The 17518-nt window shown below is 48.0% G+C and overlaps 1 protein-coding gene and 1 long non-coding RNA gene across 3 annotated transcripts in view; one reads left to right on the top strand and one right to left on the bottom strand.

The window, feature by feature from the left end:
- The window catches only part of LOC109389154 (uncharacterized), a 6564-nt gene extending 6197 nt beyond the window's left edge, over positions 1–367 (bottom strand). Inside the window, exon 1 of the long non-coding RNA XR_002125353.1 lies at positions 207–367. This is a non-coding gene — a long non-coding RNA (uncharacterized LOC109389154). The remainder of the gene's footprint in view (positions 1–206) is intronic.
- Positions 1–17518, top strand: part of ZFHX3 (zinc finger homeobox 3) — a 241395-nt gene that overhangs the window by 182261 nt on the left and 41616 nt on the right. For both annotated transcript variants that reach the window (XM_019654459.1, XM_019654466.1), the window contains exon 5: positions 15568–15675. In XM_019654459.1, coding sequence (XP_019510004.1) covers positions 15568–15675 — 108 coding nt within the window. The remainder of the gene's footprint in view (positions 1–15567; positions 15676–17518) is intronic.

Genomic DNA, 17518 nt, shown 5'->3' with positions numbered 1-17518 from the left:
CCCCCCACCCCCAGGAAAGGCAAAGGCTCAAGGAGATTTTAACTCTACCCACATTTACATATTACACACATTTAGAGAAATACAGTAGCCATTGTACTGGAAAGCCCTTCCTGGGCAGCTGTGTGAAGCTGTGCAGATGTTCCGCACACACACGGCTCTCTGCCAAGGGGACATAAGGACCCCAGTCCATTTCAGAGTTTACTTACCAAGTAGGATGGGGGAGTCCAGGGCCACATCGGCTTGGAGGAAGGGGTGCTGAAGAGAAGCGCCTCGTCCTCCTTTACCCAGGGGCCCCTTATGTGTCAGCCTCTGGCCTGACCGTGGCCTGTGAGGCCCATGGGAACTCTGCTCCCCCAGGACCTGTCTGAGCTCGTCTCCGAGCCCCTCCCTTCTCTCCCCACTGGCTGTGCCCTCGCCAGCCCTGCCCCGCTCAGGACCTTTGCACCTGCTGTTCCTGTGCCCCGAAGACCTCTCCAGGCACACACACCCTCACTCTTTCAGGCCTGGGTTCAGAGGTCACTCTCCCTGCGCTTCCCACGTGAGAGAACTTCTGGGATTCCTTTTGACCCTTGTCCCTGCTTTTCTGTCCTCCCCCAGCATCTGACTTACAATGCGTTCTCTTGTTTAGCTGCTTTTCGACTGTCTTCCTGCCCCAACCTCCTTCCTACGCAGGGATTCTTCTCATCCACAGCCACCTTGTCAGTGCCTGGAAAGGTGCTGCCTGAATGTGTGATCGGTGGATGGATGGACAGGCGGCTAAGGCAGCCATTAAGAGCACAGGCCTGCCACCGGCTCTGCTACCTCAAGAGCTGTGAGCCTTTGCCAGTAACTGAACCTCTCTGCGCCTCAGTCTCCTCACATGTGATATGGGAATAATAATAGTATTTACTTCAGTTGAGTGACATTTGTATTACTACCATTATTATCGTTATTATTAAATACTAATGACTGTACATGGAGGCTTTTCTAGGTGCCTGGCATTGGTTTTCATGATCTGGCTCTTTGCAGTGAAGGCTTACCCGGGCAGGAGGAAAGGAAGGTAGCCAGCGTCTTGTACTGATCAGCCCCATTTTGCCAGCCTCTTCCTCCTCCTCTCTGCAATCCGGGCATTTGTGATGGGGTCAGAGAAAATGGCAACCCAGGTCAAAGGCTCCTGGGGCAGGACAGGGGGAGCTGACATGGAGTGCAGGGTGGGGGAGACTGGAGAGCCCATATCAGCATTCTGCAGGGCCGGGTGTGGCCGCAGCCCTGGCAGCCCAGCGGGCAGGTGCCGGGCGTCCCGGTGCATGGAATTACTTCATTATGGAGCCTTTCATTGACTTGGCTGCACTGTGCTGATGAACTGAGACCGGGGACAAGAACACGTAATTGAGGGAAATAAATTCCCATCACAAGCCCGGCTGCAGCCAGGAGTAAGCGCCCGCCTCCTCTCGGCATGTGCCGTGGGGTGGGGCTGTGTGTAGGCGTTCTCCTGTTTCCCTGGGCGCATCGCCCCCTTCTCCCTTGCCTCCCAGCACCTCACGGACATCGGCTGCAGGCCCTGTGAGCGGCATCTCCCCAGCCCTGCCTCTGTTTCCCCGGCTTTGGAGCTGCTTTTCCAGAAGCAGGCCTCCTGCACTTGCACGTCGTCCTCTCTCTCTGCACTCTGAGGGCCAGGAACCTGCTGGGGCCGCCTTCATTCCCTTCACACACCTGTTCTTTCTCCCAGTCAATCCATCTCCCTTTGTCCGTTTGTTTGTTCACCTTCAGTTCTGTCTGCGCTCTCCGCTTAGATCTGTGAAGACAGAGCCGGGGAAGCTCGGGTTCTGCCCTTCTTAATTGAAATCGCATTTCATTCATCTGGGAAATGAGGCAGGGGAGGTGGGGGGGGCGTTTTTCCGAGCAGTCCACTTGCGGCTGATTCCACACGAAGACGGGCTCAAAGATACCAGCGCCATGAATCCATAGCGAGATCTTAAGGAAAGAATTTAGGGACCAGAGTCATTTGCATAACATGAAACTGAAAACCACACCACACACACGAAAATGTCGTGCTGCAGTGGGTTTTCTCAAAACTCGGAAATGAGTGGCTCAGGTCACCAGAGCTTCTGTCTGTAGTTGGTCATTACTAATCAGTCATTTATAGCGCACACACACACAAAATTCTTTTTTCCTTCCCCAGTGTTTTCTGGGCCTTCAAAACCATTTTCTGGAATCCTGACTGAAGTCAGCATGCACCATGGGCTGGTGATACAAATAACGGCCGGGCTGGGGAGGCAGGTTGCCTCAGTTACAAAGAAGCATGGGTGGCGTGAAGGCAGAGCAGAAAAGAAATGGAGAGCCCTCACTTGACACCCTCTGACCTCAGCCGGTGGAGCTGAATGCTGGAGAGCCGGGACTGAAATTGCAGTCACTTTAGATTATTTGGAGCGAAGAGAGGCAGGGAAAAAAGGGTCTGTTGACTACAGGAAGCTGAATTCTTCCTCTGCTGAAAAGCTTATTAGTGGAAGGGGAAAAAGCAATTACTTGCTTTTACTAGTTCTCTGTGGCGGGGATTCGGGGCTGCGACAGCCCCTTGGACCTCACCCTGGAGCCTGACTATCTATGACAGGCACTGCCCCAAGCCATTTGGGGTTCCCCTTCTAGAAAGAACATGAAGGGAGGAGTGTGTGTGTGTGTGTGTGTGTGTATAAATATGGGGGGTGGGGTGGAGAGCAAGCGAGCTATGCTTGTCCTTGTCTTTAAACGTGATAGTATTTGGGGGGTACCATGTTGGCACAGGGCAGAAAGCTAACAGGGCACTGTTTGCCTGGGAGCTTGGGTACCTGGGGCTGCTTTATGGTCGTCTTTGGTTTTCACGCGTCCTTTTTTTATCCCTGTTAGGCCTTTTTGTCTCAAAATGTAAAGAAAAAGTAGGTATTGCTTTGGACAATCATGGTACTGCTATTAGAATCCATTTGCCTCCATATCACAGCTCTACTAATTGAGGAAGATTGCTGAGAGGCCAGCATCGGGGGAAACAGGGAGCAGGTTTCACCTTTCAGATGGCCTGTTGCTTCCATCTTTGTCTGACTGTGTAAGTGTCACCATGACCACTTGCTCTCTCCATGGCCAATGCCCCTCATCCTCCTTTGGAGACCTTTCTTTGGGTCACCTCACTGTGTGGTGTTAGAGCCCTACCCTTCTCCAAGACCCGGTCTTCTAGTCTGTAAAATTGAGGTGCTTGTGGTCAGCTCCCCCAAATCCCTCAAAACAAAGGGAGAGCCCTCGGATTACCAGGTTTCTGTAAACAGCCATCATTTCTCCAACTAAATCTGTTTCACTCACGTTTATGCTTTATCCTTGTTTGGACTGCCCTGCCTATTTTATATTTGATAAATGTGTGTGTATACCCTTTTTACGTTTTTTAAAACACAGGCATTTCTGATTTGTCCACCTTAATTGTATCTAGCTAAATTTTACACAGCTAGATTTTTAGGCCGTTGACCCATCCATCTTTTCTTGCTTATGTCTTCATTCTTCATTATTTCTCTTTAAGGCTCTGTCATTAAGGTTTTCTGTCATTTCTATTCTCTTGGAACATTTCCTGTTCTTTCTAACCTGTCACCAAACTTTTTTTAGTAGTTGAGTCGATTCACAGACCCTTTCACACAGAAATTGGTCAGTTTTTTTTCCTGCCATAATATATAAGATACACTCTCTCCTAGGTTTTTTGGTTTTGTTGATAAGTTTCTCAATTGGTTACTGTCTAAATCATCTCCCCTTCCTCCCCCCGCCCCCCTTTATATTTAAAGACGTTGCTTGGTAAGTGAGGAATCACTCTTTTTTTTTTTTCCTTCCTTCCTACCCACTGGGTGATCTCATCTTTCAGGTTGCTTTCTGGCTACTTCTCGCTACACCTTTGGCTTGTTTTACTTCCTTCCTTGCTCTAAATCTTGGCCTTACAAAGTGAAGCAAAATATTTTACTTGTTGCGGGTTTCCTTTCCTTATTCTCATTCTGCTTGGGGTCCATATTCACTTAGAAGGAGTTGTCCACTTTTGGAAGTTTGGGGAGCATTCTGACTTATAGATTTCCCTATCAGAGCTTTCTACGACTTGCTCCAGTTGCAGTGCGCGCACAGAAGAATTTAAACATCCAAAATTAGTTTTTAAAATGTAACTGTGTGCTACAGATGTCTCTAGGTTCCTTATTCCCAACTGTCCCATCTACCACTTCTTTGTCACTGAATTGCACTTTCTTTCTAGAGCCTTGATGGCTTTCTCATCTTGTGGCCATATTTTCTTTCTCCTTGGTTTCATGTATTAATTCTATTCCAGTGTCCTCACCATTAAAGAGTAGGTGTATGAGTTCAGAATCTAAGTTCTTTTATTGAGTTGTTTGCCTTGATGATTATGACTGCATGTTTTTGTACCTTAAGATGTATCACAGTATAAATTTCAGGGTGCATCATGGAATGTGTTGCTTTTCAAGGGATACCAGCGTGTCACGAGGCCTAAGAAACACCTTAGAAGTGGAAAAGCTAAATAGATGCATATGGGGTCCTGAGGCCGAGTCTGAAATGCAGCCAGTAGCTCTGGCAGTTTTTGAGGAGGGGCTGCTTGTAGCTAAAATCATTGTGAAGGAACAGGTGTGGTGGTGGTGGCAATGGCGTTTTGTTAAACCCTTGAAAAAGAACATCTCGTTGTACAGAATCCAACTTTTAAAAATACAGAGTCTTTGTATTTAACCACTGGCATAACTTTGGACGTTTCTAAAAAGGAGGAAGATCCAAGCATGATCTTTCTCCCTTTGAGCTGTATAAGGTGCATGTTAAAAATGAAAACAGTTTTGCAATCCCGTCTGCTTTTTCTCCTGTTAATGCAGGAAAGCTCTTCAACATAAACCTTTGGATTTTCTCTGTTCCTGAGCTTCCTGCTTCACTTTCTTTGCAATTTCCGAGGAAGACACGGCAACTGAAACATGTTGCTTTCTGCTGCCTGGTTGTTTCAGACTGAAGTGCGTTTGAGGACTTGAGAGTTTTGGAGAATGGCCCAGTTTTTTACTCTCCACGTGTAGTCACATCCTTAAATGTCTCAGGTGTGACCATAAATGCTCCTGGCAGAGGCAGGCTCATCTCCGTGTGCACCAGACAATGAATGAGTAGGCACCTGCAGACCCCAGACATGCTTGGAGATGTGAGACTGTTCTTGGCCACCCCCGGAACAGCGTGCGCCTCCAGCCTTGCATTCTGGGATGTGTAGTGCTGTTCCATACACAGTGACCTTTGTGCACGCTTGGGTCTGGCCGAGGGAGAGCAGTTTAGCCAGTGATTTTTCTGGGAGCAGTGTTGCCTGAAGTTGGCCTGATGTCTGATTCCCAGATTTGGTTTGGAAAGTGTAAGCCTTTGTTTGTGCTTTGTTTTTATGAATCAGCTTGTTCTACCAGCTGTCCATACAAGTGGCTTATGATCATGCAACATGAGGCTCATTGACACTTAGTCCCTCACTCTGCTGTCCATTGGTGGGAGCAGACTAATATTTCTGCATGCATTCTGTGCTCTGCAGGGGTCAAGCTGTTTCCTTAATAGGCTGGAGACCCTTCAGACACTGTGGGCGTAAGAGTGCCGCAGTGAACAGGCTGGGAATTCGAGTCCCTCTGTTGTGTGGTCATGTGACTCAGACCCCTGCAGTCATGGCTTTATTTTTTTCTCTGTTGTGTGTTATTCGTTTTGATGGCTAGAAACAAAATGTTTACCTTTTCCTCTCTCGGTTTGCTTTTTGGCATATCTTCACCCCAAATAGCCCATGCTTCCCTTTTACTTGGTCAAATCGTGTCGCGTTGAGTCTGCTCGGCCACCACCCTCCCACTTTTCCTTCCCTTGCTATCATTCCCGTACAGACGGCATCCATCAGCACTGACGTTCCCGTTACAAGAACCATCCCACAAGGTTTCACGTACACCCATTAGGTTCTAATCACCGTCATCTAATATCACTTCTGGTACATCCTGTTCATTGTCCACACACCTTCGTTTGTATACAGATGCTTAAGTACACTTACAGGCCTGCCTTGACTGTTTTTCATCCATATGTTTCCAACATTTTCCAATTAAAAATAAATAAATTAGGAAACACATTGCCGATTTTTTTTTCTTTTTCCTTTTTTTTACATTAAGCCCAAGAATCCCTCTCTGACAAGCCAAGTCTGTTGTGACTTGGAAGGCGATCCTAGCCTTCTTTAATGGAAACTATTAAAATTTTTTTTTTTACACTCTTTCTATCACTCCTGTGTATTTATCTGTCTTGTCTTCTCCCCTCCAACCGTGGAAGCCTGGCAGTGTTTATTTCAAGCAGGGTGTTACTGAAAGACAGATGCTTGTAGGGACTGCTCAGGCCTCACACCTGGAATGTTAAAAAGCTTTCAGGCACATCTGTTCGGGTGAAAAATGTCCCTTCCTATAGAGGAGGGGGGACTAGGCGGGAAGTGGTGTACCCCCTCAGAGAGGTTTCCCGTCTCCACTGCCCACATGGTCATGAACCCTCAGTTCACACTGTACATCTTAGATGTTTCGAAACCCATGCAATGGTTTATTCTGATGAGCAAGCATGAAGCCCCTTCTTCCTCCATCAGGCCCCTCCTCCTCCTGCTAACCCTGGCTGTTTTCACCTTTACCTATCAAATCTTCTGTCTGTGAGGCACTGCCATTGATGCTCTCCCCTCCTCCTCTCTTTCTCAGTGGCATACTGAGTTACAATCATTATTTTCCTCCACTACTATGTTTTTAACAGAGGGCGGGGGGGGGCACCCTTCTTGGTTTCAAGGACCTTCTATTTTGCATGCTCCTTCTTTCCAGAACATTCCAGTTTGGTGTGAGGTTAAACTGTGCAAAATACTGTTTGAAAGAAAGGAAAAAAAGAGAATGGGACTTGTCAAAATGCGTTTGTTAGATCATGTTTTAAATGAAGTACAATTTGAAGGTAGTTTTTGTCCAGAGAAAGGAAAAACCCCTGCAAATCCGCTGAGCTCCCCGAGAGCGCGCCTCCTTTGTCGTCGCCTGACATTGAAGTGTAATTTTTCATGGTTATTTGGACTGGAAAATGGGGGAGGGGGGAAGCAGAGAGAGGGGCCTGCGATTATTTCCCATAAATGACAACACAATCACATCACGCTCCGCTACAAACATGCGGGGAATTTGCCTTTTTTTTTTTTTTTTTTAACATTTCATGTGTGAAAGTAACAGCAACAGTCCTGACTGTGGAAATCCGAGGGGACTAATCCCTGCTGAATTCAGTCTACTTCAGAGTTCTGGGACAGAGCTGGATTTCTTGTCCAGCGTGGACTCCAAAACCATTTCAGGGTCGGGTTTGTATTTTACAAACTGGAACTCTAAATCTTTCAGTTATTTAAAAAAAAAAAAATCTTCCTGTGAATAGCCACCAGGCGAGTCAGCGACACATTTAGTTCCCTTGTGCTTTGTCACCTCATGTTTGCTTTTATCCTTTCTGCATTTCTGCAGGGGACAACCCAGGTGCTTTTGCTAAGAACACAGGTAAAATGGAACTTGTTGCAATACTGGCTTGAGGCGTTTCCTCCCTTTTTCTCCTCTCTTTACCCCCCACCCCCACCCCCTTAATTCTAGCAGCGGTTCTGACAAACTGTTCAAATGACCAAGTGGCCTTGCCCAGGGGAGGAAAAATGGCAGGACCTGTCCCTCGCCACACAACGGCAGCATTTTTCACTTGGTGCTCTGGCGTTCTTATGCTGTTTGCACAGGAGGACACCTCAAAGAGGGGAAATTTTCTCTGGGAGGCCTAGACAGGCTGTGGCCACTTTGGACCCATAAAATGCTCTCTCCCGGCGATGCTCAAGTTAGAGGTGAAATTAAGTCCAAAGTAAATGGAGAGACTCACCCCCCTGCCCCCCGGGAGTGAGTCCTTGTCTAAGCAGCTTCGCTGTATCCAGCAGGGGCTGAGCACACAGGCTGCAGCCCGGGCCCAGGCTTCCCAGGCTCCCTCTTGCCGCACAATCCCCATTTTTCTTGTTTCTATAAACAGTGGCAAGATCTTCAAATATACAAAAGCATAAATGGTCTCTATTCTCCAATTAGTCATTTTAATAATACCCGGAGTTGCCTTCACAGTGTTGATTCTTTTCGTCTGGTGCCCAAGGCAAGGTCAGAGGGGTGGGGGACAGGGAAAGAAGGGTGGGGTGGGGGCAGCAAGGAGGGCGAATTCCTTCAGTGTCGGGTTGTCCTGCAAAGGCCTGCCCGGCGGCCCCCGTGGAAGGCTGGCAGGCTGCCACCGCCTTTCAAGCCCTGCCCAGAAACTCCAGGCGCTGCCGCCCCAGGTATATTTGGTAAGTGAACACCTAGTGGTAAAGGAATTCTGGTGGTAAAACGATCACTTAAAGGATTCACATGAAAAAGAACTGGTCACCGGAGGAAGGGAGCGTGTCTGAGCTCTTACGCGTCCTCCAGTTCCTCTCCCGCTCACGTCCTCTTACCGCTCGGGGGAACGAAATCTGTTTTTATAAATGTCATCTTCGAGAAGGCAGCTTTGTATAAAACAACTGGTGAGCAGTGTGGCCACGTTTTTGTTGTTTTTTTTTTAAAGCCACCGAGATGGGAAAATTTCCTGCAGGAACCCCAGGAGGACCCCCGACTGTTCATGCCAGCTGGTAGAGAAGGGTCCTTGGCAGGATGGCTGGCTGGGCAGAGGGCTTAGATGGGTGAGAAAATGGAAACTGCCCAAGATAAGAGTGACCTGGATGGGGAGACTTGTTCCTCCGCCTTCCCTGTACTCTGTGCCTTAGACTAGTGCTGGGGTCCTGCAGAAGACAGAGGCCTGACAAGGGCCTGGGCCAGCGGGAGAGCAGGGGGCCAGCGGGCCTGCGTCCATTGGCGAGTGTGCTTTCCACTGAAGGCCTTGGGCTCTGCTGGAGCTCTAATGTCCACCGGACAAGAAATGGCATCTTGTCCTGAGAAGGTGGGAAGATAGAAAATAGGACTTTCGATGAATAAGTGTGTGTTCCAGCCTTGGAGCCTCTGCCTACCCCCCGCCCCCCGGCCCCCTGCTCCCTCCTCATCACTCCTCTAAGGTTTCCTGCCTAGACTAATAGTTGTATCTCCGAATGTCCCACTCACCGGTGTGGATTTGGATGCGGGGCCATTTGTCTTGTGATGTAGCATTATCCTCCCCCAGTTGACACCCTGTTAAGGTGTACAGAGCACTCTGTCCACCTAAGAATGGACAGAGTTCGCCAGCAATTAAAAATGATATGCACGTGAGGACTCACAGAGAACTTGGAAGTCGGTTTGTAAGCTCCCTGTGCAGTTAATTGTGAGGACGTGCCGTCACCTGGATCAACATCCCAAGTGTGAGATGTGCCGAGAGAACAGTTTGCATTTGTGGAAGAAAAATCACCTTGATTTAAGGGGAAATTTCTGGGGCTGGGGTGTCGTCAACCCTGAAAACCTAAGCCCCTGAAGCTACCTCTCCAGCAGTTTCCAGGCACACTGTCAGGGCCAGAAAGACCCCATAGTGTAAAGGCGTGGAGCAAACAGTTGAGAAAATGTGTAGTCGATGATTGCACCCTGGATCTGTGTGTCACTGTGCAGGTGGGATGTAGCCCGGGGTACATGAAGAGTCATCTCCTGGTGGGACCTGTGGTCACCACTCAGTGAGGACACACTTGCCAGAACGACATGAAGCGAGAATGACATAGTTGGTGGCCCACCCCGGGGGTGCAGCCACAGGCGTCGCCACCATTTATATCTTCCTCCCTGGAAGAGGGAAGACAAGACTAGGGGTGAGGAGCTGGGAGCAACAGGGCCTTCTGTCCATCAGCATTGCAGGTCATATCCTGTTACAGGTGTCTATTGTAGCAGAATTTTAATGGCCTGGATCTTATTCGAAATAAGTGGTCTAGACCTTAGCAGTCATCTTTTATATTGTGGGATTTGATTTGACCTGTATTTGCAAAATTAAGCATGCATGTTCTATAGGCTATGTACAGCCATGTGAAGTTTCTTACGGGTAGCAAAAGGAAATAAATGCAAGAGGATTGGGCGTGCTGGAGTGTTCTGCCCTTGTTTTCCAGTTGTGCCAACACACATTTCAGGGCAGCCGACTGGCTAAGGTGTCCTACAGGGAGTCTGTAGCCAGAGTCCAGCATCTGCACAGGAGTTACAGGAACAAGAGGACAAGACACAACCATGGAGTGTGTCCCGCTACCCACCAGAGAGAGAGACCCCAGCAAAAGTGGCTGCCACCCTGCGTGTCACTCCTGCTGGTCAGAGCGTGCCAGGCTTTCCCCCCCCCTGCCTGCCTCCGTGGTTGTCCTTGGTTAATTAGGTTGAAAATGGAGAAAGGAAAAGCTTTAACCCTATCTTCAGAGGAAGCAGATTGGTTATTCTGTTTTTCAAAGAAGGGGTCCTCTATACAATTAAAACTTGTTTCTGGTAAACCTCATTCCAGGAAAGATGAGCTTTTAACAAAAGGCTTTTGACAGCTGCAGGCTATTTCATTTTTTTTAATGCCGAATGAAAAATCAATACATTTTTCTGGGTTATACATATTCAGAACAGGCCTGATATTTCCATTATAATGGAAAGTGGGTGTCTGTGCATCCCGCCTGTCAGGGCTGCACCGCCGCATTTTCCAAGCCACTGCTAAATATTTCAAACCTGATTTGATTGTGGTTCATGACAGCTAATGTTTCTCTGCTCTTGAGCCCGCCGACAGGCAAACGCACTTTGTTTCCACCCCACCCTCAAACACTGCTCCCCCAAAGAATAAGGAAAGAACGATTTCATTCTTCAGGGATCCCAGATTGGTGTATTATTTAAGTAATGAGATCGATCGCCTGAGAGCCCTGGGTACAGATACCCTGATTCTTAGGAGAATTTCCAAACTTCTTTCACGTCGAGGCACTAAGGGGGCTTTGTCAGGTTTTGGGGAAGGTTTGTATTAATCCACATTATCCTGTTAAGGGTTCGGAACAGAGGGACCAGTCATAGTCATTGATTGACTCCCTGTCCTGCAAGTCCGTAAGCGGTTTGTGAATACACCCAGTGGATGTGGCAGGACTTGATGAACAGTATCATTTTGTAGCAAATGGCAGATTTTCTTGGGTAATGCATTCGGGGAGAGTGTGTGCTGGTGTGAGTGCTGACTTCATGATGATGCCACCTGTTTTGGCCTCTGCCCGGTGCTCCTTCCGCAAACCAATTTCCAGGTTCATAAAATTGTTGCAAATCCCCCATGGGGTTGCCAGGTGGCACACCCACCTCCTTTGGGAGCAGAATTCATCACCCACTGGGAAATTGTGCAGTCACCTTCACCACCATGGTAGGTATAAGGTTGTTAAGAGAACAGTTTGCCATTTGTGGTCAGCAAAACCACTTTGAGGGAAGGGACATTTTGTGGAGCTCTGGTTATCATCACCCCAATAACCTATGCTGCCCTAGCAACCCTTCCCTTTCAGGATGTATTTACCTGCTAAAATTCTTAGACCTGCCCTTTACCAGGAAACTTGAGTGACATGAGCAGGCTGGGTTTGGCCCGAACACTAGTAAGTGCTGTCTGGGAGAAGCAGTTGTGGAAAGGAGGTGCTGATGGAAATAGATTTTTTAATGTTTTCAGCCAGTTTTACATGAAAGGGGAAGGCAGAAGGGATACCAGGAAGACCTCACAGTTATTCAAGATTTGCTTCTATTTCCCTTTAACATAAAAATGCATCCAAAAAGGAGGGGTGCCCTAGTGTGAGGGCAGCTGCTGGGTGTATCTCATAGAGGTTGGCTTCTGTGAGAGGGACGGACGCTGGAGTCTTCTAACATAGAGACCTTCCATCTGGGATGAGCTGGGGCTGCTGCCTCCTGCCAAGAACAGGTGGGGCAGACGGAGCCGAGAATGCGCTCCTCACCCAGGTCCTGGCTGAGCCCCGGAGAAAGCATTCCTGGTGTGTTCTGATTGGGTCCTGAAACAGTATTAAATTTCTGTGGGCAGAAGATGGCTTTGACTTATCTGTTTTGGCGTAAAAATGGCACGCACGGTGTCTATTGTATGTCTTGGTGAGGGAAACCAACTTTGTCTTCTGAGGCAAAGACAGGATTTTCCAGATAAAACCGAACTGTTGGTCCATCAAGTCTTCACTTGTTTCCACCATCTGCCAGTAGCTGATATTATAGAAAAGAAAAAAAATCGACTTCTGCTCTGACCCTGGCCAATTGGTACCGACTTCACGGGTGTGTGTGGGGGATGCAGTCAGCCATCTGGGGGGGGGGCGGGGGGAGGGGCCTCCCTTCCGCTCTGCACTCTACCACCTGCACATGGGTATTAAATACATGTATATACTCCTAAAAGGAACAAGGGTTAGATAACCAGCCCCAAGAGCTCAGAGTGTGGACGCAGCTCGGTTTCAGAGCGAGAGGCCATGGTGTTCCTGGTTCCCATGTGTTTCCAGCACAAGGAGACCAAGCCCCTCCCGTGGGTGCCCGGGGCCTGGTTCTTAGCGAGAGGGGTTGCTTTAGGCATTTGGGACCAATAAAACATACCCCGCCTGCAAAGCATTATGGGCCCGAACTGGCCAGACAAATTCATAGTTTGCATCTCTTTTTTTTAATCATTTCTCTACCTTTTATTGGTACTCAGAGCTCACAGTTTTGTGGTTACTGACAGCCTGGGCTTTCATCCATTTTAAAGAGCTAGTTTTCCTCTTGCTGTTGATGATGATGGTATAAAGACAGATGGTGTAACTGCTTATGAATGTCCTGTTTTATTTCCCCAGGACCAGACAGTTCACTTGAACGCGTATATTACTTCCACATGCTCAGGTTAGGCCAGTCGCTCAGACAGTGTCTGCCTCCTGCAGCTAGCTGCCCTTCCAGGCCTCGCCATGCAGAGGGCGACACCTGTAGGTCACAGGTGGAACTGCAGGGAAGTGCCTGCTGGGCTGAATGGGACCTGGTGTTTGAGCTGGGGCTGAGGACACTGATTCACTTGTAAAGGCAGCTGGCTTGTCCAGGAGTTTCTTAATGATTTCTTCTCCCATTAAGCATATAACAGCCTTTTAGTGAATGAGTCACAAATGATCATATCAAACGTAGAAGCTCAAAAAGATGACTTGATGTTTAAATCTTAAAAAAACAGGAAAAGGAAAAAGGAAAACGAGAGAGAGGCAAAATAAGTTCCTGAGTTAACCTCTCTTGTCTGTCCTCTGATTGGAACTCAGCAGCCATCACTTCTCTGCTTGTCATAGGGCAGGGAGGGAAGAAAACAAAGCCCCAGGTGGGCTCACGGACGAAGGCTCCAGGAATATTAACAAAGCACTGCGGCTTCTTTGCTCCTTGTGTCAGTGATGTGCCGACCCTGCAAAGCCTCTGGCTGCTGAATAGATATGTCTGAAGAGGCCCAAACAGTTGGGGTCAGTGCCAGAGTGACCGTGAGGTCTTCACTCGGCGCACTGAAGGCTGCAGCCCACCAAACGCGCACGACAGAGGCGCTCACCTTGGAGACGGCCTCCCAGTGGACCAGTGCCTGCCTTCTGCTGCAGGGCAGCACCTACCTTTAGACACTGTCCATTACCGCAGAGGGCAGTCTCCATTTTGTAGGTGTCAGACTGCCTCCGTCTAAGGTGATAATGTGTGCGCGCACGCTGGAGAGAGGCCATTGAGCCATCTCTTTGCATAATCAAATTCGATTAATGTATCGGTACTATAGATATTTTGCCTCACAGCATGTATTAGGGCAAATGAGTAGTTTTAAGAGACCTTGCTACTTTGGGTAGACCCAATTTATTAATATCGATTGACTGAATGCTGGTATCACCATTCAAAGATGGATTTTATAGAGTTGAATAATTTTATCAAATGCCTAAAAATATGCATTGAACATCCTGCCCGAACATAATTAAGATGGTAAATATATCGTACTGCTTAACTTGCTTGTTATTGCTCTAGTAATACTTGTATATACATACATCTTTTTCCCCCTGCTGTATGATGTACAGTGTTGATATGGCTCTTTGTATCAGAACGACTTCAAGTCATGGTTGAAGTGATTTTTTGGTTTGAACTAAGGGTGGGTGTGGGGAGATGATTTTACCATATGGTTAGGCAAAAAGGAGACATAGAAATTATATGTGGAGGCCTCTTCGTGGGAGATGAAAATAAACTCTCCCTTACTTCATCTGTGTTCCCCACAATGGCCTCATAAACCACCTGTTGGTGATAATGAAGGAAGAATGTTCCCTGAGCCCTAGTTCAGCTTTCCAGTCCTTGGACTTCCATTGTCTTTTGGGGAAGAATTAGGAAAACCTGACTCGAAACAGATAACTTTCTTCCTCACGTGTTTTCTAAACCCTCTGAAGTCAATTGACTTTGAACTCCTTTTACTTCCTTTGTGGGATGAAATTTAGAAACTATTTTCTGGAGTGTTGGAGGGTATCACACCTTGAAATATTGAAAAGAAGAGTTGTATTTGGAGGGACCTAGGGTGACACTGGATAGAGCCCCAAATCCACGGTCCTAGACTGGACCCTAATACCAGGTCCCCATGGATCTAGTGCCGGCCTCCGGTGACAGATGTGGGCAGCCAGGTGCTTAGATCTCTACACCCAGGAAGGTGTATTCCTCATAGCGTCCTAATAGCGTCAGCATTAACCCACCTTGGTTTGCCTGCCTTATTCATTCATTTAAACCATTCTCAATGAATGCTTTGGATACTGAGCCAAAGGGCCAGGAGGGCAGGAGAGAAAGGCCTCGCTTCCTTTTCCCTGGCATCTAGAGTGTCTTATCCTCTTCTTCCCCACGCTACTTTCTGATGAACCGAATGTTGGAAATGACGGCTATTCTACCTTCACTAGAGCACTGTGTGTTGAGCTGGAGACAATTTCCTTGGTTAATTTTAAACCAGTGGTGGGTAAGGAATGGAGTGACTGCAAAAGGCAAGTATATGATGATTGTGTTACATTCCCCGCCCCCTTGCTCTACAAATCTAGCTTCTCGCCTCTGATGCCTGGCATGCCCATAGGTGACATTTTCTAGAGCTCTTCACATTGATGAAATACCGTCACTGATATTCTATGACTCTTCAGGATATGAAATGACTGTTGTAAAAAAAAAACACAGTCTGGCACGTGCACAGGCCCCGCAGGGGTCAGTGACTGGGTCCAGTCTTGTTCAATGCCAGGATGCCCTGGGCTTGGAGCTAGGCAAGAAGCTCCTTTTTTGCCCTTTCAAAAGTGTAAAAATTTGCATTTTCACGTGTGAAAGGCTTGCATGTAACTTTGGGAATTTGGATAGAGTTATTTCTTCGACAGGATTGGCTTTTCAGTAAGAAAAGCTCAAATGAGGCATTCAGAATCCATCTGGAAATGTCCACACACTTAGAGCGAGTCACAGCCTCGTACCAACAGGTGGAGTCCCCGTGGCTTACCCAGACCCTGGTGTAGCCGCGTGCCGTCGGCCTTCTGGGGACTGCTGGGAAGAGAGGAGGGATGGTCGTTGGCGCCTGTGTCTTGTGGTTGGTAATTCTTGGGAGTAGGAGCCAACAGTCCTGCATCTTCTGTCTGCTTTTAGTCGTTGACGTTTTGTTTTTCTTCTGTTGCAGAAGAAGCCGTTGAAGATGTTGAAGGGCCCAGTGAAGCGGCTGCTGATCCAGAGGAGGTTGCTAAAGACCAAGAGAGTGGAGGCGAGAAGGACCAGGGCAAGTGGACAGGTAGCGTGTGTGGCTGCCCGCCAGCCCCCAAGTGTCTGCCCTGGAGGAGGGAGGCTGGGGGTTGGGAACAGACACACCTTTAATCCACCCAGACAAACGGGGGGGGGCTCTGAAGAGATTCACCCCCTGAATCTCTTGAGGAGTCAGCAGTGATGGGTGGGCTTCATCCTGCATTTGGGGGCATGGGCAGGCTCTGCATGTTTTTTGTGCCCTACCTGGCCCCCAGGTGAGCACCCACACCCTAAAATGCATCCAAAGGGGAGGCAGGCAGTGCAGCCATGCAGGAAAATGTCTTACTCAAAGCAGCAGAAATTGAAGAAGTCAGGAAAGGAAGTGCTGTTTCTGGAAAAGCTGGCGTCAAGAGAAGAGGGACGGCCGTCCCGCTTGATGCTGGATTTCTGTACTGAGGGAGAGAAGCGCTAGGACTGAGAAGGGAAGCTTAGGGGTTTTTTTTTGAGGAGGAGCAACATTGTTTCTGAGAAGACTTATCGGGACAGATATGTCTCCCAGAAACAACCACAATAATTAGAGGAAATGATATGACAAGCAACAGAAATTATTGTATTTGGTCAACCCAGTTCTTACTGCCTTCCATTATTAATATTGTAATACTTAGATTTTTTTTTTTTGAGAAAATATTTACCTTCTGGAGTCTGTACTGGTTGGGCCTTTGTTACATTTCCAGGCACAATTGTTCTTAAATCACGTTCAGTGTTGGCCTTCACAATTTAAACAAGATACAGAACCTTGGAGACAGGCCAGAGGAGAGTAATGAAAATGACTGAAGGCTGAGAAAGACTGCCTCTGAGAAGAGGCAGAAGAAATTGGGGCTGTTTAGCCCGGAAAAGAGAAATTCGAGAGGCGGCGTTGCAGCTTCCAAATATCGGGCCGGATGCGCAGTGTAGGCTGTGAACCGCCGTCCATGTTTTCTGGGGGATGGAGGTAGGGCATCCCTGCTGCTGAGTGAATGGACGGCACCAGGCTGATTGTACTGTCCATGCTGCTTACCATCCCCTTGGGACTGGGCTCTGTGCCGTCCAGAGGCCTGTGCTTGAGATAACGCTGAGGGATAGGGCCGAGCACAAGCACCTCGGGAGATGTGTAGGGGAAGACCAGAAAGTAGGGGATGGACATCTGTGTGCACAGGCCCCGAGTGTGGGGAGCATCACGTGTTGCTTTGCATGGACCAAGACCCCAGTTTGTGCTGTACTGTTAAGATGAGATCTAAACACACTTGGCAGACAGATAGCAATTAAACACATCTGCCCGGAGAATGTGAACTTGGGAAGAGGGTTTCACAAATGCAGTCTGAAGACTGAGGAAGCTTCCAGACTACCTGTCGTTTGTTTTCACAATGTTGGTGCCTGGTTTCTAATCCCGGCTCTGCCATTTACTAGCTGTGTGACCTGGGTCAGGGTACCTTACCCTTTCTGTGCCTATTTCCTCACATGAGATGAGGATTAAAAATTCTGCTTACTTCCATAGGATAGCTGTGCGGATTATTCAAATATGGGAATCTTAGAACAGTGCCAGCATATAGTAAGCTCTGTTAGGAAGACTTGCTGTTGCTGTTTTTAATAGTTAAGTTAAATAAGATGAGGAAAACTGGTAGAAGTTTCTCTTTGGGTCCTCCCATATAAATGCCATAGTTGCCAGGCAGCACGTGGCTTCTGGGAATTTGGAGAAGCTGAGGCGGGAGAACATATAAGGATTTAGTGAGATCTTGCAGATGATATTTGCTGCAAATGTTTCCTGCATTCTGTGTGCTAAGGACACTAAGAAAACGAGTAACTATCATCTGCAAAGTTCCTCCTTTGTACCAGACCCTGTGCCAGGCACTTTG

Source organism: Hipposideros armiger, unplaced genomic scaffold (genome assembly GCF_001890085.2).
Source record: "Hipposideros armiger isolate ML-2016 unplaced genomic scaffold, ASM189008v1 scaffold_9, whole genome shotgun sequence".
NCBI lineage: Eukaryota > Metazoa > Chordata > Mammalia > Chiroptera > Hipposideridae > Hipposideros > Hipposideros armiger.
Note: the sequence above shows the minus strand (reverse complement) of the source record. Positions and strands in the feature narration are given on the sequence as shown.